At 36.3% G+C, this 27,927-nt stretch overlaps 1 protein-coding gene across 1 annotated transcript in view; it reads right to left on the reverse strand.

Moving 5' to 3' along the window:
- Nucleotides 1–27,927, reverse strand: part of ITFG1 (integrin alpha FG-GAP repeat containing 1) — a 314,830-nt gene that overhangs the window by 207,393 nt on the left and 79,510 nt on the right. Inside the window, exons 7-8 of the mRNA XM_043898386.1 lie at nt 23,258–23,319; nt 12,756–12,837 (exon numbers count right to left, since the gene is read on the reverse strand). Of these exons, the coding sequence (XP_043754321.1) occupies nt 12,756–12,837; nt 23,258–23,319 (144 nt within the window). The remainder of the gene's footprint in view (nt 1–12,755; nt 12,838–23,257; nt 23,320–27,927) is intronic.

The following is a 27,927-nucleotide window of genomic DNA, read 5'->3' on the forward strand; positions in this document are numbered from 1 at the left end:
TTGTAATCTTAAATAAAAGGAGTACAGCTTAGTATGCTTTGAATGCTGAGTATGTATAAAATCAAGACTCAGAAGTAGCAATTTTACAATTTGTATATAAATTACCATTTCCAATCAAAAAGCATTCAAAATATTTATCAAAATCACATCTGGCATCTGTGACTCACAACGATAGATGTCTTGTAGTCTTTGCTAGAAATAAAACTCAGGGACTAATCAATTTTGCTATGGCAACCACTGCAATGCAATAGCCACAGTGACATGGAATGAAAAGGAAATACTAATGAACTAGATGGACATTAGAAGAGTATTCTAAGAATGCCTATTTACTTCCCATGTCATATGGCAACATGCACATAGAAAATATTTCAGACTTATCAAAAATTTATAATAGCATTGTCTTTCTTTGGTGAAATAGGGGTAGGTCATGCTGGCCAGGTTAGAGAGAACTACTTAAATTGGTTGCTTTTACTCTGATCATGTCAGAACAAATTGACACTATGAAGATTCAATGCAATATTCAGAAACCATGCAAATACAATGGTCTCTTTAAATGTTAAATAATATAAACAGTACAGGTAATATATGTTGTCAGCATTCAGGAATTAGAAAAATGGAAATACAAAGACTGAGAATTAAAATTTACAAGGACCCAGGATGTTTCCTACTGAAATCAACATCCATCTATTTTAGAGATTTAGAACAATTTTTAATTCAGTCACTTAATTTTAATCAGAATGAGCAAAAGTAATGTTAGACCTGTCCTCATCATGTGAATGACACTAAGAAGTCTGGGCTTAGGATTATGGCTGAAGATATTTAAGACATGTCTTAAATTTGGGATCAATTATTAAAAATCAAATGGTGAAATAAATTAAGATATTTTTAAAATTAAGTTACATGTTCAAAATTGTTCATTGAGTGTTTACATTGTGACTAGAACTGTTCCAAGGCAAGAGATATAACAGTGAACAAAACACACCAATGGAGTACATAAATAAAAGCAAATGTGATGTCAGATCCATGATATGTCAGACAGTGATAAATGCAAGGGAAAAAGTAGAGGGAAAGGGTCAGGAGTGTCAGGGCAGGGGCTACAAATTTAAATAGAGTGGTCAGGGAAGGCATGGAGAAGGTGACATTTAAGTAGGAGTCGGACATGACCGAAGTGACTTAGCAGCAGAAGGTGGTAAGGGAGTTGAACCATGAGGAATATCTGGAGAAAGAGCATTTCATGCAAAGGAAAAAGCCCTTAGGGGGAAACTGTGCCTGGACTGCTTGAAGAACATCAAAGAAGCCACTCACTGTGGCTGGAATAAGTTACAGTTCTAGTTTTAGGAAGAAAGGCGGGATACACTGGGAAGGTACTCCTTTATTTATCCATTATCCACCTTTTAAAAGGTATTTAAACAAGGACATACTGATATCCAACTCTGTGTCTCTTCAGAGCTTGTATCTCCCACATGTATAACATTCTAGTATCTAACAGACATCGCAAACTTATGTTCAAAATACTGCTTGATTATTAAGTTCCCTTGAAGCTCCCAATTATATCTAGAATAAAACCCAAATTTCTTACCTTGGTTCTCAATTCCCTAAAGACTTGGCCAAGTGCCTTTCTTCTTTTTGTACCTTGAACATACATTTAGGTGTTACCTCTGTTACATTCTTCCAAGATCTCCTGTGATTTCAATCAACTGGAAGGTCAAATATGACCTCCAATCAGCTATAGAAAATAGGCCTTCTCAGTTTCTCTTACACTACTTTTTTATCTGTTCAAAACTCTTTTAACACTTTATAAAAATACTAACTTCTTATTGTTTTTCCTTCTTCAACAGAGTTTAAACTTCATGAAAGCAAGGTTTTTATATGCTTCATTCATGACTACATGCCAAGCATCTAGAATAATCTAAAGAGTAGGCACTCAAAAAAAAAGGTATTTTGAATTGGTTAACATCTTGTACATCTTTCAGTACAGAACAGGAAAAAAGCTGCATGGAAGAAAAACTGATCCCTACACAGTTTTAAAGAACAGAATCAACTATTTGACTGAGCTGATATGTCTGTACCATAAAAGTCAAGGTATTTTATGAATTATATTTCAAATTCCTTGAATCCAGTACTTACATCTAGTTATCCATATTCCATATATTGAAGTATATTGTATTTATATCTACTTGATAATTTCTGACTGGTGATGAAGGTGCTATAGTACAGTTAAGAGGGAAAATCTGAAACATCTTTTATTGATAAATGTCAGCTGGAATTTAGAGTCCCTTTTAGTGAAAAAATAAATAAGGCTACTTCACAAAAGAGCAGCCAATTTTCAACTATAGAAAACAAAAAACAAAAGTTCGTTATTAAGTTTTCAGAATGAAAGGTAGTCTTAAATAACTCAAAAAATGAAACCAAGCCCAGAAAGCACAGTACCTAGAACTTTACCCTATACAACCTCTTTTGTAATAAAGTCACCCGATTCTTTGAAGGCATTTGATTTTTAAAATACCTGTGTAAAATAGATTATGAGTGGGGCACTTTAACACCCGCTTATACCAATGGACAGATCATTCAGACAGAAAGTCAATAAGGAAACACAAGCCTTAACTGACACATTAGACCAGATAGACTTGATAATTATAGGATATTCCATCTGAAAGCAGCAGAATACACTTCCTTCTCAAGTGCACACAAAACATTCTCCAGGACAGATCACATCTTCGGTCACTAATGAAGTCACAGTAAATTTAAGAAAATTGAAATTATATCAAGCATCCCTTCTGACAACAGCACTATTGGATTAGAAATCAATTACTGGGACAAAAACCACTACAATATTGTAAAGCAATTAGCCTCCAACTAATAAAAATAAATGGAAAAAAAAAAAGAAATCAATTACTGGAATAAAACTGTAAAAAAGAAGAAACACAAGGAGGCTAAACAGTAAGATACTAAACAAACAATGGATCACTGAAGAAATTGAATAGGAAATTAAAAAATACCTAGAGACACAAGACAACGAAAACACAATGATCTACAACCTATGGGATGCAGCAAAAGCAATTCTAAAAGGGAAGCTTATGTAAATACAACCTTACACCAAGGAAAATCTCAAATAAAGAACCTAACCTTACACTTAAAGCAACTAGACAGAGAAGAAACAAAACCCAGTGTTAGTAGCTAGAAAGCAATAAAGATCAGAGCAGAAATAAAAGGCAGGCACAAAGACCAATAAAACAACACAAAAGATCAATGAAACTAAAAGCTGGCTCTTTGAGAGAATAAAATTGATAGACCTTTAGCCAGGCTCATAAGAAAAATAAGGAGAGGGCTCAAAGCAATAAAATCAGAAAGAAAAAGAAGTTAACATGGACAACAAAAATATGCAAATGATCATAAGAAACCACTACAAGCAACTAGATGCCAATAAAATGGACAACCTGGAAGAAATGGACAAATTCTTAGAAGGGTACAATCTCTCAAGATTTAACCAGGAAGTAATAGAAAATATGAACAGAACAATCACAAGCACTGAAACTGAAACTATGATTATAAAACTCCCAACAAGCAAAAGTCCAGGAGCAGAAGGCTTCACAGGTGAATTCTATCAAAGGTTTTCAGAAGAAGTAACACCTATCCTTCTCTAACTATTTCCAAAAAATTACAGAGGAAGGAACACTCCCAAACTCATTCTGTGAGACTAACATTAGCCTGATACAAAAACCAGACAAAGATACTACAAAAAAGGGAAATTTCAGGCCAGTATCACTGATGACATAGATGCAAAAATTCTCAACAGAAGACCAAGTGATCTGAATCTAATAATACATTAAAAATATCATACACCATGATCAAGTGAGATCCCAGGGATACAAGGGATCTTAAATATCTGCAAATCAATGTTATACATCATATTAACAAATGAAGAATAAAAACTATATAATTATCTCAATAGATGCAGAAAAAGCTTTCAACAAAATTCAACACCTATTTATCTTAAAAACTCTCCAGAAAGTGGGCATAGAGGGAACCTACCTCAACATAATAAAGGCCATATGCTACAAACCCAGCAAACATTACACTCAATGGTGAAAAACAGAAAGTACTTCCTCTCAGACCAGAAACAAGGCAAGAATGTTCACTCTCACTACCATTATTCAACGTAGATTTGGAAGGCATGGCAAATCTATGGTCATCAGAGAAAGAAACTAAAGGATTCCAAATTGGAAAAGAAGTAAAACTGTCAGTATGCAGATGACATGCTACTATACATAGAAAATCCTAAAAATCCTAAAGATACTACCAGAAAACTATTAGAGCTCATCAAAGAATTCGGTAAAGTTGCTGAACACAAAATTAACATATTGAAGTCTTTTGCATTTCTATACACTAACAACGAAAGAAAGAGAAATTAAAGAAACAATCTCATTTACCATGACATCAAAAATAATAAAATACCTAGGCTTTCCTGGTGGCTCAGACCATACAGAATCTGCCCACAGTGTGGGAGAAGTGGGTTCAGTCCCTAGGTTGGAAAGACCCCTGGGGGTGGGAATGGCTACCCACTCCATATACTTGCCTGGAGAATTCCATGGACAGAGGAGCCTGGCGGGCCACAGCCCAGGGTTCAAAGTCGGACACGAATAAGCAACTAACACTTTACGGTTAATTAGGAATTAAGCTCTGAATTTTTATAAGCAGCATAAAAACTTCATAAAATAATCTGATTGTGGGGTTTTGCTCCCTTTCTACTTTACTTTAGTATATGTTGTTTATTATTTACTGTATTAGGCAACTGGGATACTCAACTGAATAAGATTTGGTTTCAATCATACATGACAAAATTTAAGGGGTTCAATACTTTCCAATATGTTAGTTACTTTCATAGATGACAAAGTTTTCTGTTTTCATTAACTTCTTTATTATTTTTAGGATTATTTAAGCCCTGATTGATAATTCCCAGGCTTTGTCAACATGCCAGTATTCTTCCCTCACTTGAAGAATAAAGTGTGATCCCTTTATGATAATCCGGTACACAAGAGTTAGATTTGGATATATAAATCCATGAATATTGTGAAATTTAAAATATGATTCAATCTATACGAAATTCTGACATTCTGTTAAAGTTTCTGTCAGTTTTATCAGCTTTTCATTGATTTCTATTACATTTGGCACTGCATACAAAATTAATGTTTTCTCTAAATCTGGTTGTACATAATTTTTTGATAGAAAAAATAACCCTTACTTTTCTTGACTTTTTTGTCCTATGTAATTTAATAAAGAACTATTACCTCATCTGTTGAAATTCCAGACTTTGATATTCTGAGTGTAGCTAGAAAAACATTTAACATACAGTTTAAAAGAGTGATATAATAGTTTGACACAAAACATGTTTTCATGATCGTGGTATCTCCCCTTCCAGGTAAGTATATAAAACATGTTTTCTAGAAGATGACTGATAAACTATTAGTAGAGGCATTTATGGACTGCAGGTATCCCAAGCGTGAGGCCAGGGCCCAGCTAGTAACCAGCAGCAGCAACTACTTATTGGCTGATTTTTATGACTCAAGAACTGCTAAAGAGCTCTATAAATGACACCTTTTGGGCATCACATTTTAAATACCATCAAAACTTTTTGACCACCTTTTAGTGATCCTTTTACTTCCTCCTTATTCTTGTCAAACTCTATTCATATGCTTTCTTGGAGGGCTCATTCAAGTCTTAGAGGACTTTCAAACTTACTTTGGTTGTATTACTGAACTTATGTTTCATAAATGTTTCTTTCAGCTTTGCTGTCCTACTAGCATTATTAAAGCAATGACTTTAAAGTACCTTAATAGCCAGTTTACTCTCCTGTTTACCTGTCTCTGTGAAGAATATAGAGAATACAATGATTCTTTCAGACATTCAGACGCAATATTTTTCTTTTTAACTCCTTCTAGTGCCAAACCAATCTCTATATTTACCGATTCTTTCTTTGTAAAGTTTCTAACATCTGTCCCTCCAATCACTGATGCAGTTAGCTCATGCTTGTAATACCTCATCCCCAACCTGTGTCTTGACTGGTTTTCACGCCAAGAAAGTCCAGTATTTTCAAACTGTTTAAATCTACCCCTCTTTTTATATAATAATCTCAGGTGTCTCAGAGATCCTAATGATCTTCCCCTGAATCCTATTCCATGTCCTAGAAGCATTTCCTTCTGTATATCGCATCGCAGCAGAAGATTTTAACTTTACTTTCTGAAGTTTACTGAAAAGGTACAGCTGGCTGTACAGATCCATGGGTTCTGCATCCATTCAACCAACTGCAGAAGCCACAGTAATGGAGGTCTGACTGTACTAAGTATGTAATTTTCTACAGTATAAGGGACTTGAATATCACTGGATTTAGGTATCTGGCAGTAGTTGTGGGGAACTAGTGGTGGTGGGGTGGTCTCAGAATCAATTCCCCATAGATACTTAGGGACACTATACTTACAAAGCTGTAGGAGTTAAAGACTGCAAGAAAGTACACAACCTTCTCTGAAGGAGTTGTTCATGCAACTAAGAGGATAGAGTCAATTATATATGAAGTTAGAGGAAGTATGATAACAAAAGTACATATCTTGGTTTCTTTCTTGGTATAGTTGACTAGTATCCTTCTGTAATTTACTTTCTCATTATTAAATTAATCGAACCACACAACAGAAAATTTGGAAAACAGGTAATAAGATGACCTATTATCCTACTTTTAACACAACCATTATTATTGTTTTGATATATTCCATACTATTCTGATTATTAAAAGAAAAAACTTATATGATTTCTTTGGCTGCACAGGGTCTTAACTGCAGAATGCAGGATCTTTTAATTGTGGCATGTGGGATATAGTTCCCAAACCAGGGATTAAACCCAGGCCCCTTGCACTGGGAGCCCAGAGTCTTAGCCACTGGATCACCAGGGAAGTCCTTAGCTTGATTTTTTAAGATAATCATATAGCACAACATACTTTTCTGCTCTTCCCTCCTAAAAGAATTTGATAATTATTTTTATTGCCTGTGTAAAATTTCATAGCTTTTATTTAATTTTTGGGAAAGTATTTCTTGTCTTACAAAGGGAAAAGATAATGTTATCATAAGTATGAATAACTATTTCCTTGTTTTATCCGAAAAAATTCCTGATTTGTTTGATTTCAAATCACCCTCTCTCCCTCCCTCTTACTATACCAGCAAAGTCTAAATTTAGAGTAGGTTTTCTGATATCTTTTAAAAAATATTTTATATTGGAAGATAAAAACTTCACCATAGGTTAAAAAAAATACCCAAAAAACTTCTGTTCCTAGACAACTTAAGAGAGCTGGGAGCCATTTAAAAACTCCTTTCAGTATAGGATTCTTCCTGTGAGCTATATCACTTATTTAAGCAGGTGCTTTCTTTTTTTTCCTATGAAATGGCAAATTTCTGATATCTTGCTGCCTTTCTGGCTGTCACTCATTTTCCTTGTACCTTAGTTCAAATGGAGTGGGAGGGGTGGAGGATGGAGGGCAGGATGCAAATCACAGACATATTCAAATGTATAGGAAAGTGTCTATTTTTATATATTAATATTCATAACCTTATTCAATGCCATATGTTTGGAGTCATAAGTAGTCTTGTTTTTGATAATACCCAGCTAAAGATATTTCAAGTTTTAAAAAGACAGTGTGGGCTATTTATTTAAAATTTACTGATATATTTAAAAGTTTACTGATATACTACATAAAGTTATGAAAAACTTTATCGGAAAGGGGAGAAAGTTATATTTAGTTAACTATATCCTATATTCTGCACACTGAAACACTACAAACAGGTAAATGTCTATGTTTATCATTAGTACAATTAAAAAAATCTTTACTTACAACTTTGTTATAGGCAAAGCACTGCATCATATAAAACATACAGTCAGAAAATAAATATCTGTGATTTGGAGGATCCTTCGAGAGGGAAATGGCAACCCACTCCAGCGTTCTTGCCTGGAGAATTCCAGGGATGGCGGAGCATGGTGGGCTGCTGTCTATGGGGTCGCAGAGTCGGACACGACTGAAGCGACTTAGCAGCAGCAGCAGCAGCAGTAGCAGCAACCACAGGTTCAGTTCAGTTCAGTTCAGTCGCTCCGTTGTGTCCAACTCTTTGCGACCCTGTGAATCACAGCACACCAGGCCTGCCTGTCCATCACCAACTCCTGGAGTTTACTCAAACTCATGCCCATCAAGTCAGTGATGCCATCCAGCCATCTCACCCTCTGTCGTCCCCTTCTCCTCCTGCCCCCAATCCCTCCCAGCATCAGGGTCTTTTCCAATGGGTCAACTCTTCGCATGAGGTGGCCAAAGTATTGGAGTTTCAGCTTCAGCATCAGTCCTTCCAATGAACACCCAGGACTGATCTCCTTCAGGATGGACTGGCTGGATGTACTTGCAGTCCAAGGGACTCTCAAGAGTCTTCTCCAACACGATAGTTCAAAAGCATCAATTTTTCGGTGCTTAGCTTTCCTTACAGTCCAACTCTCACATCCATACATGACCACTGGAAAAACCATAGCCTTGACCAGACGGACCTTTGTTGGCAAAGTAATGTCTCTGTTTTTTAATATGCTATCTAGGTTGGTCATAACTTTCCTTCCAAGGAGTAAGCGTCTTTTAATTTCATGGCTGCAATCATCATCTGCAGTGATTTTGGAGCCCCCCCAAATAAAGTCTGACACTGTTTCCACTGTCTCCCCATCTATTTTCCATGAAGTGATGGGACCAGATGTCATGATCTTAGTTTTCTGAATGTTGAGCTTTAAGCCAACTTTTTCACTCTCCTCTTTCATTTTCATCAAGAGGCTTTTTAGTTCCTCTTCATTTTCTGCCACAAGGGTGGTGTCATCTGCATATCTGAGGTTATTGATATTTCTCCCAGCAATCTTGATTCCAGCTTGTGCTTCTTCCAGCCCAGCGTTTCTCATGATGTACTCTGCATATAAGTTAAATAAGCAGGGTGACAATATACAGTCTTGATGTACTCCTTTTCCTATTTGGAACCAGTCTGTTGTTCCATGTCCAGTTCTAACTGTTGCTTCCTGACCTGCATACAGGTTTCTCAAGAGGCAGGTCAGGTGGTCTGGCATTCCCATCTCTTTCAGAATTTTCCACAGTTTATTGTGATCCACAGTCGAAGGCTTTGGTGTAGTCAATAAAGCAGAAATAGATATTTTTCTGGAACTCTCTTGCTTTTTCGATGATCCAGCGGATGTTGGCAATTTGATCTCTGGTTCCTCTGCCTTTTCTAAAACCAGCCTGAACATCTGGAAGTTCATGGTTCACATATTGCTGAAGCCTGACTTGGAGAATTTTGAGCATTACTTAACTAGCGTGTGAGATGAGTGCAATTGTGTGGTAGTTTGAGCATTCTTTGGGATTGCCTTTCTTACGGACTGGAATGAAAACTGACCTTTTCCAGTCCTGTGGCCACTGCTTAGTTTTCCAAATTTGCTGGCATATTGAGTGCAGCACTTTCACAGCATAATCTTTCAGGATTTGAAAAAGCTCAACTGGAATTCTATCAGATCCACTAGCTTCGTTGGTAGTGATGCTTCCTAAGGCCCACTTGACCTCATACTCCAGGATGTCTGGCTCTAAGTGAGTGATCACACCATTGTGATTATCTGGGTCGTGAAGATTTTTTTTGTACAGTTCTTCTGTGTATTCCTGCCACCTCTTAATATCTTCTGCTTCTGTTAGGTCCATACCACTTCTGTCCTTTGTTGAACCCATCTTTGCCTAAAATGTTCCCTTGGTATCTCTAATTTCTTGAAAAGAACTCTAGTCTTTCCCATTCTGTTGTTTTCCTCTATTTTTTTGCATTGATCGCTGAGGAAAGCTTTCTTATCTCTCCTGTCTATTCTTTGGAACTCTAAGGGAGATATTAGTCTTCTGAGAATTATATAATGCATATAAACTTTTTTCCCTAGAGAGACTTTCAGAGTTTTGTCATTAATCCAGCTAATCAAGTCCATCAGCAAATTAAAAGAAAAATGCATGTATCCTATCAGTTGACTATTTGCATTAAAGATAATAAATTAGGCCCCAGAAATCTGCTCAAAAGCAAAGTAATGTTCAATGTAATAAAAGTAAAATACGGTACAATAGAAAGATTCATGTTGAAAATTTCATCAAATAACACTATCAAACCTCTTGCTTTAATTGCCATGGGACACATCTCTATGACACTAAACAATGAGCTGATTTAGTCAGCTGAGCAAAAAGCAGCAACAACAATAAGACCAAACATGTCCAATAAAAAGACTCAGATTATACAATAATTTTCTGTGTATTTACTATGGGCCTGACATTGTGCTTTACTCACATTATATTATTCACAGTAGCCTCATGAGGTGGTTATAATCATTTTCATTTTGTAAATAAAGAAACTGAAGCCTTTCTATGTAGGAAGGTGTCACTTGCATTTTGAGGAACAGGCTGAGGCGTTTGTAGAATGAAGGAAAAACAGGATGGGAGTGAGCTGTGGATTCTTAGCAGTGGCTATCTTAGACCATTTTTTCATCTAACACTAAAATTCTTTTGATAATAACTCTGAAAAATTATGAAAGAGCCACATATGTTTTGGAAGTTCTAAACCTGATGTATTGTGTAGACTCTTATGGAATATAGAGATTTATAACAAATATTACTCCTTTTTGGAATTCAGATGTAAATCACAAATGTTTTTTAATATTCAAGTAGTTTCAAGAGGTCAGGTTAATTTTTTCAACTTTTTTTTCATTGTTTCGTAAGGTGAATGTACATAAAAATGTTATGATAATTACTAGTTGATATCCTTTAGAGAACGTTCAGTAGATATTCCTGTTTTGCAGGTTACTCCTGCAAAAAGGAGTCCCTTAAATTCAAACTGTAATTTAAACACACGTCATAAATTGTTCTTTATTGTATTGGGTTGGCCAAAATAGTCCTTCAGCTTTTTCCATAAGATGGGTCTAGTAGTGCTTAGTTATCATTAACTGCATTTGAAACAATTTTGTTAGATTATATTGTGACAGTTGTCACATCAGTGTGCATTTTAAAAAACATCAGAATTGGTGAATTTTTGTGTAGCTACATTAATATTAAAGACGGAAGAAAACAAGCAACAGTTTTGGTATATCATGCTTTATTATTTCAAGAAAGGTAAAAACGAGCTGAAAAGCAAAAAAAAAAAAAATTGTGCAGTGTATCGACGTGGTGTGACTGACTGAACATGTCAAAAGTGGTTTGCAAATTTCTTGCTGGAGATTTCTCATTGGACAATGAGCCATGGTCTGGTAGACCTGTTGACACTGACAGCAGTCAAACAGAGACATTAACTGAGAACAATCAATGTAATACCTCACGGGAGATAACTGACATACTCAAAATACCCCAATCAAGACTTCCCTGGAGGTCCAGTGTTAAGACTCCACACTTCAAAGCAGGGGGGCATGAGTTTGACCCCTGGTTGGGAAACCAGGATCCTGAATACTGCACAAGGTGGCCAAAAAAAAAAAAAAAAACAAAACAAAAAAACCCAATAATAATCCAAATGAAGCACTGGAAATCATTTGCACCAGCTTGGCTGTGGTTATTACTTTCATGTTTGAGTTCCATCTAAGTGGAAAAAAAAAAACACTGACCATATTTCTGCATGCAATTCTGTACTTAAATATAACAAAAATGTTTTGTTTTTAAAACAAACTCTTGATGGGCAATGAAAAGTGGATCATGTACAATAACAGGGAACAGAGTAGATCATGAGGCAAGTGAAAGGAAACACCACCAACCACACAAAAGGCTGGTCTTCATCCAAAGAAGGTGATGCTGTGTATGTGGTGGGATTAGAAGGGAGTCTTCTATTATGAGTTCCTTCTGGAAAACCAAACAATTAATCCAACAAGTACTGCTCCCCATGAGACTACCTGACAGCAGCACTTGAAGAAAAGCATCTGGATCAGTCAACAGAAAACACGGACTCCAGTAGGATAATGCACGATCGCATGTTTCTTTGAAGACCCAGCAAAAACTGTTACAGCTTGGCTGGCAAGTTCTCATTCATCTGCTGTATTCACCAGATACTGTACCCTTGGATTTCCATTTATTTCAGTCTTTACAAAATTCTCTTAAAGGAAAACATTTCAATTCCCTGGAAGACTGTAAAAGGTACCTAGAAGAGTTCTTTGCTTAAAAAGAAAAAGTTTTGGGAAAGTGGAATTATGAAGTTGCCTGAAAAGTGGCAGAAGGTAGTGGAACAAAAAGGTGAATATGCTGTTCAATAAGTTCTTGGGAAAAACAGAAATGTATTTTTACTTAAAAACTGAAGGAACTTGGCCAACCCAATAGGAAAGACCTGACAATATGTCACTTATAATACTACAATGCGTGTATGTGTGTGCTCAGTTGCTAAGTTGTGTCCAACTCTGCTACCCCATGGATTGCAGCCTGCCAGGCTCCTTCGTCTAAGGGAGTTTCCAGGCAAGAATACTGGAGTGGGTTGCCATTTCCTACTACAGGAGATCTTCCCGACTCTGGCATTGAACCTGAGTCTCCTGTGTTTCCTGAGTTAGAAAGTAGACTCTTTATCACTGTGCCACCTGGGAAGCCCCAATCCTATGATAGGCATCTTTTATATCTGTAATTGATCTGAAGATATTAAAGTTATTTTCAGATATAAAGAATTAACATGACTAGGTCAGAGAGACAGGGAGACTTTCAAAGACAAAAACAATCTTACCAAAGTCGGCAAATGCTGACTGTCCCACCACCATCATATTTTGAGGTTTTTCAAGAACAGTACTGAGAGAGAAATTTCCATCCTGTTAGAAGCAGAAAGTTATGGATTAGATCATTTTTCAAGTGTGAAACAAAGCATTTTAAAATTTTACTATTGTATTTTACTATTATTTTTTAAACTTTTTATTTTGTATTGGAGTATAGCTGATTGACAATGTTGTGCTCGCTTCAGGTGGACAGCAAAGGGACGCTGCCATTCATATATGTCCATTCTCTCCCAAACTCCCCTCCCACCCAGCCTGCCATATAACATTGAGCAGAGTTCCCTAAGCTCAGTAGGTCCTCTGAAACAAAGTATTTTAATGAAAGCAGGGAAATAAACAACTTAAGACTTTTGTACTCCAAAGAATTATCCCACTTTTCTGTTCCGTTTTTATCATAAAATGAAAGAAACTGCTGTGAGTTGAAGATGCGCATCTGGAGATGTGCCTTGCATGCTGTCATTTCAGGTATGATCTCTCTCTCTTTACTCTCTGTCACTAAGTTGGGTCTGACACTCTGCGACCTTGTGGACTGCAGCCCACCAGGCCCCTCTGTCCATGGGATTTCCTAGGCAAGCATACTAGAGTGGGTTGCCTTTTCATTCTCTGGGGGATATTCCTGAGCCAGGGATTGAACCCACATCTCCTGTTTGGCATGTGAATTCTTTACCACTGAGCCTTCTGTGAAACCTTCAGGCAAGACGTGTGTGTGCTGTGTGTTAAGTCGCTTTAGTCGTGTCCGACTCTTTGAGACCATAGCCCACTAAGCTCCTCTGTCCATAGGATTTTCCAGGCAAGGATACTGGAGTGGGTTGCCATTTCCTTCTCCAGGGGATACTCCTGACCCAGAGATTGAAAGGCATCTCTGTGTTTCCTGAATTGGAAGGTAGGTTCTTTACCACTAGCGCCACTTGGGAAGCCCTCTTTCCTAAATCATCATCATAATTTCAGACACAATGAGTGTCTTCTATGTTCAAGTACCATGGAAGGTTTTGGGAATATAAGTGAAAGTCATTCAGTTGTGTCCGACTCTTTGCAACCCCTCTTGAAATTCTCCAGGCCAGAATACTGGAGTGGGTAGCCTTTCCCTTCTCCAGGGGATCTTCCTAACCCAGGGATTGAACCCTAGTCTCCCACATTACAGGTGGATCCTTTACCAGCTGAGCCACAAGGGAAGCCCAAAGAAGTATATAAAATAGTTCCTACCTGAAAGAGCTAACAGTCCAGTTGGAAGATAAAATATGTCAAGAAAAGAGAATTTTTGAAGGTAACATATAAGTGGTATGAGTAAGTAGGAAAGATACTATGTTTTACAGATTTCAAGAAAGAAGATTCTGTTGGGGGTTAATTAGGTAAAGATATTCAAATGAGATGAGAATTACATTCATCTTTAATGGCTCATTCATTACCAACACTATCAGAAAGGCAGCAAAGGAGTAAAACAGCTGACGTGTCCTAACCAGAGGTGGCTAAGCTAAACAAAAAAGGAGAACTCATCAGAGATCTTTTGCTTCAGTTACTCTTACCAAAACAGAATGAGGGGCTTACAAAAATAATATGCATTTCTTTAAATTATTGTCTTTCCTTTCTATAATTTTATATTAGAACATAAGAAAAATAAGCCAAAACACTGTGTTTGGGTTTTGAGCTTAGTTTTAAAGCTCTTCTCTTATCACTGATTTCTCTCTTAACTATTTGATGTGCTAACCGTGATTCTTACATGCTTCATACAGAAAACTATATATTTTAGAATATTTAAAAAATTTAAAATATTTTTCTCCTTTGTTCCTCTAAAGATACTGCAGATCTGTAAGTTATTTCTGAATAAATCATCTCCAAAACTTCAGAGACAGGCAATGCTACCCAGAAAGCATTAAGACTAAATGCCTGAGGAACATGAGTAAGTAACATTTGTCTTGTGACTGGCAGTTTTCCAGCCATTTTAACTCTCCATCATTCACAGGCAGAAACATGTTTCTCCTACCATTATTAAAGTATCTGATACATTTTTGAAAGATTTTTCTATGGAAATCTTATTTATGTAAGTGTCTTAAAACTTAGGATACCCCTCCAGTCTTGCTGAGTACCTGATGTTATACTAAAGATACATCAAAGTTGCCAAATTTGTGAATGAAGTGTCACATGAATTTGCATTCTAGAAAGATTACAGCATCAGGTACAAGGAAGACACAATTATTCTTGAATGAATGGAAAAACCACTCTAAAAATACATCAGCCACATATAACATAAAGCTGAATATCAACCTATTCTACTAGCTCAAGTGAATAAATTACTCCTGTGAAGTTTTGTTAAACGTAATAAAATTTATTTAGAAATGTTTCCAGGTGCAGGCATATTTTGGAAATACGGGCAAATTCTGGTTAAGATCACCGCAATAAACTAAGTATTGTAATAAACCGAGGCACAGGAATATTCTGGTTCCCAGTGGATGTAAAAGTTATACTACATTGTACTCTATTAAGTGTGCAATAGCATTATGCCTAAAAAAATGTACATACTTTGATTAAAAAATACTTTACTATTAAAAAAAAATACCAACCATCATCCCAAGCCTTTAGCAAGTTGTAATCTTTTTGTAATAGCAACATCAAAGAACAATAATACAAATTAAATACAATGGGAAAAGTTTGAAATATTGTAAGAGTCACCAAAATGTAACATAGAAGACATGAAGTGACCAAATGCTATCATCAAAAACGGTGCTGATATACTTACTTGACACAGGGCTGCCAGATTTTCAATTTATGGAAAATAAAAAAACACAATAAACTAAGGCATGCATGCATACATGGTAGATTTGGTGGACAGAGTGCCTGAAAAACTATGCACATAAGTTTATACAAACTCCTGTAAGTTTGTATAGGAGGCAGTGACTGAACCCATCCCCCACAAAAAGAAACGCAAGACGCCAAAGTGGTTGCCTGATGAGGTTTTATAAATAGCTGAAGAAAGAAAAGAAGAGAAAGGCAAGAGAGAGAGAAAGATATACCCAACTGAATGCAGAAGTCCAGAGAATAACAAGGAGAGATAAGAAAACCTTCTTAAGTGAAAAATGCAAAGAAATAGAGGAAAATAACAGAATGGGAAAGACTAGCAATCTCTTCAAGAAAACTGGAAACATCAAGGGAACATTTCATGCAAGGACGGGCATGATAAAGGACTGAAATGGAAGGACCTAATGGAAGCAGAAGAGACTAACAAAAGGTGACAAGAATACACAGAAGAATAATACGAAACAGGTCTTAACGACCTGGATAACTACAGTGACGCTGTCATTCACCTAGAGCTGGATATTCTGGAGGGTGAAGTCAAGTGGGCCTTAGGAAGCATTACTATGAACAAAGCTAGTGGAGGTGATAGAATTTCAGCCATTTAAACCCTAACAGATGATGTTGTTAAAGTGCTGCACTCAATATGTCAGCAAACTTGGAAAACTCAGCAGAGGCCACAGCATTGGAAAAAGTCAATTTTCATTCCAATCCCAAAGAAGAGCAATGTAAAAGAATGCTTAAACGACTGTACAACTGCACCCATTTCATGTGCTAACAAAGTTATGCTCAAAATCCTTCAAGCTAAGCTTTAAGAGTATATGAACGGAGAGCTTCTAGATGTACAAGCTGGGTTTCAAAGAGGAAAGGAACCAGAGATCAAATTACCAACATTCCTTGAATCATGGAAAAAGCAAGGGAATTCCAGAAAACATCTATTTCTGCTTCATTGACCATATGAAAGCCTTTTACTGTGTGGATCACAACAAACTGTGGAAAATTCTTAAGACTGGAGCACCAAACCACCTTACCTGTCTCCTGAGAAACCTGTATGCAGGTCAGCAATAGTTAGAACCAGATATAGAACAATGGACTGGTTCAAAATTCAGAAAGGAGTAACTCAGACAACGTTGTATATTGTCACCTTGTTTATTTAACTTCTATGCAGAGTACATCATGGGAAATGCCAGGGTGGATGAGTTACAATCTGGAATCAAGATTGCCAGGAGAAATATCAACAACTTCAGATATGCAGATGACACCACTCTAATGGCAGAAAGTGAAGAGATACTAAAGAGACTCTTGATGAGGGTGGAAGAAGAGAGTGAAGAAGTTGGCTTGAGTTGAGTTTTACTCAACATTCAAAAAACTAAGATCATGCCATACAGTTCCATCACTTTATGGCAAATAGAAGAGGAAAAAGTGGAAGCAGTGACAGATTTTATTTTCTGTGGTTCCAAAATCACTGTGGATGGTGATTACAACCATGAAATTAAAAGATGCTTGCTCCATGGAAGGAAAGCTATGACAAACCTAGACAGTGTACTAAAAAGCAGAGACATCACTTTGTTGACAAAGGTCTGAATAGTCAAAGCTATGATTTATCCAGTAGTCATGTATGGATGTGACAGTTGGATCATAAAGAAGGCTGAGTGTTGAAGAATTCATGCTTTTGAATTGCTATGCTGGGGAAAGATTCTTGGGAGTCCTTCGGACTGCACAGAGATCAAACCAGTCACTCCTAATTGAAATTAACTCTGAATATTCACCTGAAGGGCTGATGCTGAAACTCCTATACTCTGGCCACTTGACGTGAACAACCAAGTCACTGGAAAAGACCCTGATGCTGGGAAAGACGGAAGGCCAAAGGAGAAGTGGGCAGCAGAGGATGATATTGTTGGATGGCATCACTGAGTCAATGGACACGAATCTGAGCACATTCTGGCAGCTAGTGGAGGACAGAGGAGCCTGGTGTGCTACAGTCCATGGGGGCACAAAGAGTCAGACACAACTTAGTGACTGAACAACAACAATAAACGCCTGTATAATCATGATGTATTTCCATCAAGAAAGACTGAGTACTACCCAGGTGACAGACTCCTGTGTCTAACATGCCACATTCACCATGAACCTCAGCATAAGAAGACAATTTACTTTTGCAATTGCTAGAAAAAGAATCATATATTCTTATTATAGTGAGAGCATGCAGAATATATTATCTATATGAATTAACTAGGGGTTGGGGATACTTGACTCAATTTACTTTTCCATCATTATCATTGCTTATTCTTTATTCCATTTGGCAGTACAGATCTATAGAACTTAAATTACCTTTAGATCAGTGTTATGAACATATTTAGTATTTGATTAAAATGACTGAATAAACTTAATTACCACTACACTACTACTCTTTCAGATGGTATATTTTAAAGTGATGCATGACTATACTTATTTTCAAAGATGAAGCCACGCTGTACCTGTATAATATAGGAAAGACAAAAGTGACCAATAGTCTTTTAAAATGAGAGAGCAGAAAATCCAGTGGAAAGGATGCTAGACAAGCAGTTGGATGATATGGTTCTATTCCTGCTTTCACTAAGGTGTATCACTCTGGAACAGCCACTTACTACTCTGGGTCTTGGTTCTTCAACTGTCAGAAGGGGATAATGCACTGTGTACTTGCAGGGTTCTAGAGAGGATCAATGGAATGATTAGGAAGTGTTCTGCAAAATGCAAAGTTATCAGGGACATTTTTCAGGTATTTTTATAATGTCAGTCCTGTGCTTCTGAGCTGGAAATACTTTTTCATGGGCTGCTATTTGAGACTCATCTACTACACTGTGTTCTGTTCTGCACCATGCTGTTTTTACTGGCCTTCACTGTAGTCCTTCAGTCCAAAACTGGGCCAACTCACTGCCACAATTATGTTCTTTACCTTTTCTTTCACCTAATTGGTTTCTGGAATGTCTGTGCAATGATTTAAAGGCCCAAGTTTTAGAGACAGATTTCCTAGTTCAAATTCTAGCTCCACTGTTTCTAGTTTTGAGGTCTGAGCAAGTTAGTTCTAATGTATGCATCTGTTTACTCTTATCTAAAATGAACTTTTACAAAGTTTTTGTGAAAATTAGTAAAATAATGCATATAAAGTGCTTACTAGTTCAGCATACGCACAAATATGTACTTAGTCAACATTAACAATTATTGACTAGGAATGCTAGTAGTAATACTATTATATCTGCTATCCATCACTGAAGCAGCTAAACACACTGCCATTGACAGGAGAGAAGACATTTTCTGCTCGATTTCCACTCACAGGTGCTATGTTGTAATAAGTATCCTTTCATGGATGACCACCTATGCTTTGGCCTGCAGGTTTTAATATTTAGTATTTAAACTGCCATATTCAAAATGTTAAAAATGATCAGGAAGCAACATATGAGGACTATCATTGTATCTACGTCTTTTTTCACATGAAGCAATGGTTCTTGACTTGCGGTGTATTTATTTTCCAGAGGACATTGGGCAATGTATGGAGATACTTTGACTGTTTCAAGTTGGAGGTAGCTTCTGGAATCTAAGTGAACAGAGGCCAAGGATACTGCTAAACAAGTTAAAGGATAGATATCCACAGTAAAGAATCATCTGGCCTATGGCCAGTAGATGCTCAACATCATTAATTATTAGAGAAATACAAATCAAAACTATGATGAGGGACACCTCACACCAATCAGAATGGCCATCATTAAAAAGTCTACAATAAAATTCTGGAGAGGGTGTGAAGAAAAGGGAACCCACCTACACTGTTGGTGGGGATATAAGTTGGTACAGCCACTGGAAAAGAGTATGGAGGTTCCTCAGAAAACGGAGCTACGTATGATCCAGCAATCCCACTCCTGGGCATACACCCAGACAAAACTATAAATCAAAAAGATACAGGCACTCCTATGTTCATAACAATTCTCATAACAATAAATAATTGTTGTAAGTTTTGTAAGAGTTGTCATAAGTGTAAGTTTTGTAAAATGGGAGGATCATTTTAAATTAGTGATTGGACAATTTGCAGTAACATTAATTGACCAAAAAGCCCTAAAAACGTATAAAGCCGTATTAGCTAGGAGAGGAATATGAGCTCCCGCAAATCTTTTTAGTCAGCTGTGGTGTGCACAGCCCCATGGTAGATGCTCTGGGAGATGAGAAATAACTGAAGACGAGGAGGAGTGCTAAGATGTGAGTGCAGGCAACTCTGACTGATGTGATGAGATGTACTAATCCCATGTTACAAGGAGTTAAAAAACAGAGCAATTGCTTCCATTTGGTCCTCCCAGGATCATCAGGGAAGGCTTTAAGGAAGATGTGGTATTTGAAATGGCTAATGCAGATGAGCAGGATTTTAGTGGTTGAAAGAAAAGGAAGAGGATGGAAAGGATATGCACAGGAAACAGAGGACATAGAACAGAAAGTGGCTGATTTGGACCAGAATATGAAAAGATATTGGAAGATTAGAAGAATTGCTTTACACAAGATCAGCAAATGCCTTTACTCCTAAACTAAGTAGTTTGATCTTTTAAAAATTTATTGAGAAGCTTAAGTCCTAAAGGTTTTAGGACTGAGAGCGAGATAAATAGAGCTTTCATTGTTGCAATTAATCTGGATATTGCATATCAGATGGAAAATCTGGAGGTGGGGAGATAAGTAGAATTTACTATATCCTGGGAAACAGATGGATGATTAAAGGAGTGGAATGTTGGTGACAGATAAGGGATAGATATGAGAACACAGAATGCCTACCAATGCAAAGGTAATAGAAAATACAAAGGAAGGTCTAATTGGGAGCAGGAAAAGAAATTATTTTAGATAAGAGATATATCAAGGAAATGATTAGAAATGTAGGACTAGAAATCAAGGAAGAGAACAGAGGAGTATCATGAAAGGAAAGAGTTGAGAGAAGAATGGCAAATCAAGACCCACGAACAAACACACCCACCACCCTTTATGTTAGAAATTTTCAGTCTTGGCCCTTTTAGGCCAGATGATTTTTTTCTTCCTTCCTTTTTTCTTTTTCTTTTTTTATTAAAGTAGAGTTGATTTACAGTGGTGTGCCAATCTCTGATGTATAGCAAAGTGACTCCATTATACACAGATATACATTCTTTTTTTAGTAGTCTTTACATTTTGGTTTATCCCAGGAGATTAGATAGAGTTTCCTGTGCTATATACTGTAGGACCTTGTTGTTTATCCACTCTGAATGTAATAGTTTGCATTTAACAACTCCAAGTTCCCAGTCCTCCCCTTTAGCAACCACAAGTCAGATCTCTATGTCTATTTCTGATTTATAGGTAGGTTCCTTTGTGCCACATTTTAGATTCCACATATAAGTGATATCATATATGTCTATCAGACTTACTTCACTTAGTATGAGAATCTCTAGTTGCTGCAAATAGCATTATTTCATTCTTTTTTATGTCTGAGTAATATTCCATCACACACACACACACACACACACACACACACACACACACACACACCCCCATCTTCTTTAATCATTCATCTGTCAATGGACATTTAGGTTTTTCCCATGTTTTGGCAATTGTGAGTTACGTATGAACTTTGTTATGGTTCATAACTATTAAGAATTATTATGGTTATTGCTACCAAATGACTGCTATGTTATTGCTACCAAATGAAGTAATTGCTCTGTTTTTTAACTCCTTGTAACATGGGGTTAGTACATCTTATCACATCAGTCAGAATTGCCTACACTCACATCTTAGCACTCCTCCTCATCTATTAATTTCTGATCTCCCAGAGCATCTACCATGGGGCTGTGCACACCACAGCTGACTAAAAAGATTTGCTGCGCTCATATTCCTCTACTAGCTAATATGGCTTTATAAGTTTTGAAGGCTTTTCTGTCAATTAACGTGTTACTGCAACTTGTCCAATCACTAGTTAAAAATGATTCTCCCATTTTACAAAACTTAAACTTTGTCTGAACTAGTTAATTTTGAGTCTACATTCTCCTTAATTTGTACTAATGAGTTTTATATTACTGATAACACAAATACCTTATGGCTCCAGCTATTTTACCACAAGAAAAATCTTTAGTCTCTACTGGCAAATAGACAATTTATTAATTTTCTTTAAAGAAAATAACAAAGGGAAAAAAGATCCCCTCCATAATCTAATCTCTTCATGAAGATTTTTCTCCGATGAAAGTTGCTTCATTTTATTATCTTTAAGTCAGCCTAGGTTGAGAGGAAATAAAATACTTAAAAGTAGTCCCTGATTTTATAAATATGTATTTATTAACAATGAGGCTTTTCTCTCTCGGATGGATCCTAATAATCAATCAAAATGACCGATTTTCTCACTTTCTAAAGCCTCAAGATTCATTTGATTTCAAGGTCACCTGAAAATGAATATCCTCTACTAGTGGAAGATGTCATACACAGTAACCATTAAGAATATAACAACCATATTTCTATCATCAGAAAAACAAATACAACTACATTTAAAAAAGATGTACATTAAACAAAGATAAATCTTTCCAGTGTAGAAGTCTTTCTTCTTTCTCCTTGCCTCATTAAAAAGAGAAAGAAGGATCAGATTGCTGAGTTGGGGTGTAGTTAGTAATATTCAAAAGCCCTAATCTTGTCTAAACAAAGCTCTGCCCCTCTTCCTAGTTTCCTCCTATGAAGAAATCTGCGTTATGACTCTGCCGTAAGAGATGGCAAATAATGAATCTTCTTCCACGGGCTTGTGCTTTACATTTTCTAAGATCTGTTTATTGTTCATGAGTATTTTAACAAAAATCTATTAAAATGCAATGGGTTTAATTTGGATTGAATAAAAGACAATCTAGTGTAAATAGCTGGGAAATCAAGTGATCTCAAACTAAAATTCGGTAAGTATCTGCTGTGTGCCAGATACTTAACACACATTGTTTCATTTTAATCTTCACAGTCTATGAAGCAGACATTCTTACTTCTGTTTCCCATATGAGAAAAGTGAGGTTTAATACTTGACCATCATTTAATGAATGTCACTCAGTTGACCAATTTGGCCAGTCCTCAAATCTTATCCTCTATTATGTACCTACAATTGAATTTTAAAATTTGGGGTAGTCTATTCTGCATTAATATAATCTACCTCAAGCTAAAAATAAAACCATGACACCAGTTTGGGAATATTCTACTTGCAATTAAAAAAAATACGGGGAAAGTTTCATGAATTCTGGTCAACGTGGCAGTAAATTTAGTGACTGTTGTTCTTATTTTTTTTTATAGAAGCCTGAAGGCAAAGAGGAAAAATAAGTCTTTTAAAAGGGGTTTTCTTCAACAAACCATCATGCTGACAAATTAAATGACAGGCACCTTTCTCACCAGCTGACAGCTTAGCAGGGTCCCTGTTAACATGCGCATTAGGACAGACTGATTGGTTTAATTGGCAGTCATGCTTAAAAACCTGCAGAGGAATTGATGCTGAATGAATCATTTCCTTCAGCAATATTCAGCAGTTTGAATGCAGCAATGCAACCAAAAGCTCTTAAAATTGTTCTATTTATTGTTGAAATCAATCGACCAAGTGATTACTTTCATTTTATTTTCTAAAACTGTGTGCTTTTCATTGAAAGCCATCATTTAAAAATGCTTAAAAGAAAAGATTTCTTACCAAATTTTCCCATATCTCAAACTGGAAGGCACTAGAAGCAGATAATGTCGTGAGGAATAAATCTAGGAGGAAAATAACAGAATTGTAAGCTTTGTTACTGATGTGTACATTTAAACAGGAAGAAATACAACACATAAAAAGTTATAATACAGTTGCATTTAAACATATCTTAAATTTTATATATATACATATATTTATGTACATCAAATGATGCTTATTAACAGTTTATAAGATCTAGATCTAAGCAACATCAATGGTGGGTCCTTTGATGTGACTCCTTACAAGTTCAACAAGGAATGGCATCAGTATTTTTTTTTTTTCGGCCTAAGCACATGGCATGTAGGATCTTATTTCCCTGACCAGGGATGGAATCTGTGCCCCCTGTAGTGGAACTGTGGAGTCTTAACTGCTGGACACCAGGAAAGTCTGTAAACTTTATTTTAATGTGCTTGATCCATCAAAGAAAATAAAGCAGATGACCCTGTATTAATACAATTAAAGAAAATGCATTTAAAGGGAGCATTTAGTATTAGTCATTCAAAGGCATTCTTTACTTTTTTTTCTTTCATAATTCTAGTTCATTTTATTATAGCAATATTTTTAAAAGTGCCATTATAATCTCAGATAGGTCTCTTAAGCTAAAAAATATTTTTCTACAATGATAATTGATAGTTCCACATCTAGTCCCACTTTTCCTAATGGATACATCATCCTAAGCAAAGAAAACAAGACAATTAAATACCACCTGCATATTCTTTCTGGTAGATTGAAAGTGATAAAAACTATAGAATAAAACAACAAAAGTATGTTTTAGGGACCAGTGCTATCCTACACAATGATGCAATTAAATGCATCTTTTAAAAAAATTTATTTTTTTAAATTAATTTGTGTTTTTGAAGGATAATTGCCTTACATAATTTTGCTGTTTTCTGTCAAATCTCAACATGAATCAGCCATAGGTATACATATATCGCCTCTCTTTTGAACCTCCCTCCTATCTCCCTCCCCATCCCACTCCTCCAGGTTGATACAAACCCTGTTTGAATTTCCTGAGCCATACAGCAAATTCCTATTGGCTATCTATTTTACATAAGGTAATACAAGTTTCCATGTTACTCTTTTCCTACATCTCACCCTCTCCTCCCTCTTCCCATGTCCATAAGTCTATTCTCTATGTCTGTTTCTCCAATGTTGCCCTGTAAATAAATTCTTCAGTACCGTTTTTCTAGATTCTATATGTATGTGTTAGAATACGATATTTGTCTTGCTCTTTTTGACTTACTACACTCTGTATAATAGGTTCTAGGTTCATCCACCTCATTAGAACTGACTAAAATGAGTTCCTTTTTATGGCCGAGTAATATTCCATTGTGTATATGTACCACACTTCTTTATCCATTCATCTGTCGACAGACATCTAGGCTGCTTCCATGTTCCAGGTATTATAAATAGTGTGGCAATGAACAATGGGATATATGAGTCTCTTTCAATTTTGGTTTCCTCAGGGTTTATGCCTAGGAATGGGATTGCTGGGTCATATTGTGGTTTTGTGGTTTTAGTCCTAGTTTTTAAAGGAATCTCCATACCGTCTTCCATCGTGGGTGTATCAGTTTACATTCCCACCAAAAGTGCAAGAGTGTTCCCTTTTCTCCATAACCTCTCCAGCATTTACTGTATATAGAGTTTTTGATGATGGCTATTCTGACTGGTGTGAGGTGATATCTCATTGTAGTTTTGATTTGCATTTCTCTAATAATGAGTGATGTTGAGCATATTTTCATATGTTTGTTAGCCATCTGTATGTCTTCTTTGGAGAATTGTCTGTTTAGGTCTTCTCCCCACTTTTTGATTGGGCTGTTTGTTTTTCTGGCATTGAGTTGTATGAACTGCTTTTATATTTTGGAAATTAATCCTTTGTCAGTTGTTTCATTTGCTATTATTTTTTCCCATTCTGAGGGTTGTCTTTTCACCTTGCTGTGCAAAAGCTTTTAAGTTTGATCAGGTCCCACTTGTTTCCTTTTGTTTTTTTATTTCCGTTACTCTAGGAGGTGGGTCATCGGAGAAGGCAATGGCACCCCACTCCAGTACTCTTGCCTGGAAAATCCCACGGATGGAGGAGTCTGGTAGGCTGCGGTCCATGGGGTCGTGAAGAGTCGGACACAACTGAGCGACTGCACTTTCACTTTTCACTTTCACGCATTGGAGAAGGAAATGGCAACCCATTCTAGTGTTCTTGCCTGGAGAATCCCAGGGATGGCAGAGCCTGGTGGGCTGCCGTCTATGGGGTTGCACAGAGTCGGACATGACTGAAGTGACTTGGCAGCAGCAGCAGGAAGTGGGTCACAGAGGATCTTGCTGAGATTCATGTCACTGAGTGTTTTGCCTATGTTTTCCTCTAAGAATTTTATAGTTTCTGGTCTTACATTTAGGTATTTAATCCATTTTGAGTTTATCTTTGTGTATGGTGTTAGGAAGTGTTACAGTTTCATTCTTTTACATGAAGCTGTCCAGGTTTCCCAGCACCATTTACTGTAGAGGCTGAATTTGCCCCATTGTATATTCTTGACTCCTTTGTCAAAAATAAGGTACCCATAGGTGCATGAGTTTAATTCTGGGCTTTCTATCTTGTTCCACTGGTCAATAGTTCTGTTTTTTGCCAGTACCATGCTGTCTTGATGATTGTAGCTTTGTAGTATAATCTGAACTCAGGAAGCTTGATTCTTCAAGCTCCATTTTTCTTTCTCAAGACTACTTTGGCCATTCAGGGTCTTTTGTGTTTCCATATGAATTGTGAAATTTTTTGTTCTAGTTCTCTGAAAAATGCCACTGGTAATTGGACAGGGATCACACTGAATCTGTAGACTGCGTTTGGTAGTATGGTCATTTGAATATTGATTCCTCCTGCCCAGGAACATGGAATACCTCTCCATCGACTTATGTCATCTTTGTTTCATTAGTGTCTTATAATTTTCTGCATACAGTTCTTTTGTCTCCTTAGGTAAATTTATTCTACACATTTAATTCTTTTTGTTGCAATGGTGAATGGGATTGATTCCTTAATTTCACTTTCTGATATTTCCATGTATTGGTTTTATATCCTGAAACTTTGCTAAATTCATTGATTAGCTCTAGAAATTTACTATCTTTAGGGTTTTCTATGTGTAGTATCATGTCATCTGCAAACAGTGAGAGCTTTACTTCTTCTTTTCCATCTGGATTCCTTTTATTGCTTTTTCTTCTCTGACTGCTGTAGCTAGGACTTCCAGAACTATGTTGAATAACAGTGGCAAAAGTGGACACCCTTGTCTTGTTCCTGATCTTAGGGGGAATGCTTTCAGTTTTTCAACATTGAGAACAGTATTTGCAGTAGGTTTATCATGTATGGCCTTTATTATGTTCAGGTAGGTTCCTTGTTTTGAAGTGTTTTAATCATAAATGGGTGCTGAATTTTGTCAAAAACTTTTTCTGCATCTGTTCAGATTATCATATAATTTTTATCTTTCAATTTGTTAATATGGGGTATCACACTGATTGATTTATATATATCGCAAGGATTGCAATTGATTTATATATATTTATTGCAATATATATTGCAATAAACCCAACTTGATCATGGTGTATGAGTTTTTTGATGTGTTGCTCAATTCTGTTTGCTAAAATTTTGTTGAGGACTTTTGCATTTACGTTCATCAGTCTTACTGGCCTGTAGTTTTCTTTTTTTGTGTTGTCTCTGTCTGGTTTTGGTATCGGGGTGATGGTGGCCTCATAGAATGAGTTTGGAAGTGTTCCTTCTTGTGAAATTTTTTGAAAGAGTTTTAGAAGCATAGGCATTAACTTTTATCTAAATATTTGATAGAATTCTCCTGTGAAGTAATCTGATCCTGGGCTTTTGTTTTTTGGGAGATTTTGGATCACAGCTCCAATTTCAGTGTTTGTAATTGGGTTGTTCATAATTTCTATTTCTTACTGGTTTAGTCTTGGAAGATTGAACTTTTCTAAGAATCTGTCCATTTCTTCCAAATTATCTATTTCATTGCCATATAGTTCATAATAGTCTCTTATAATCCTTTGTATTTCTGCATTATCTGCTGTAACCTCTCCTTTTTCATTTCTAATTTTGTTGATCTGATTCTTCTTTTTTTCTTAATGAGTCTGGCTAAAGGTTTGTCAATTTTGTTTATCTTCTCAAAGAACAAGCTTTTAGTTTTATTAATCTTTACTATTGTTTCTTTCATTTTTTTTGCATGTATTTCTGCTCAGATCTTTATGATTTATTTCCTTCTACTAATTGTGGGGCTTCTCTGTTCTTCTTTATCCAGTTGTTTTAGGTGTAAAGTTACACTGTTTATTTGATATTTTTCTTGTTTCTTGAGGTAGGATTGTATTGCTATAAACTTCCCTCTTAGAACTGCTTTTGCTGCATCCCATAGGTTTTGAGTTGTCATATTTCCATTGTCATTTCTTTCTAGAGATTTTTTGATTTCCCTTTTGATTTCTTCAGTAACCTGTTGGTTATTTAGAAACGTGTTGTTTAATCTTCATGTGTTTGTGTTTCTTACAGTTTTTTTCTTGTAATTGATATCTAGTCTCATAGTGCTGTGGTCAGAGATGATTGAAATGATTTCAACCTTCTTAAGTTTACTAAAGTTTGATGTGTGACCCAAGATGTG

The sequence above is a fragment of the Cervus elaphus genome, chromosome 4 (assembly GCF_910594005.1).
Source record: "Cervus elaphus chromosome 4, mCerEla1.1, whole genome shotgun sequence".
NCBI lineage: Eukaryota > Metazoa > Chordata > Mammalia > Artiodactyla > Cervidae > Cervus > Cervus elaphus.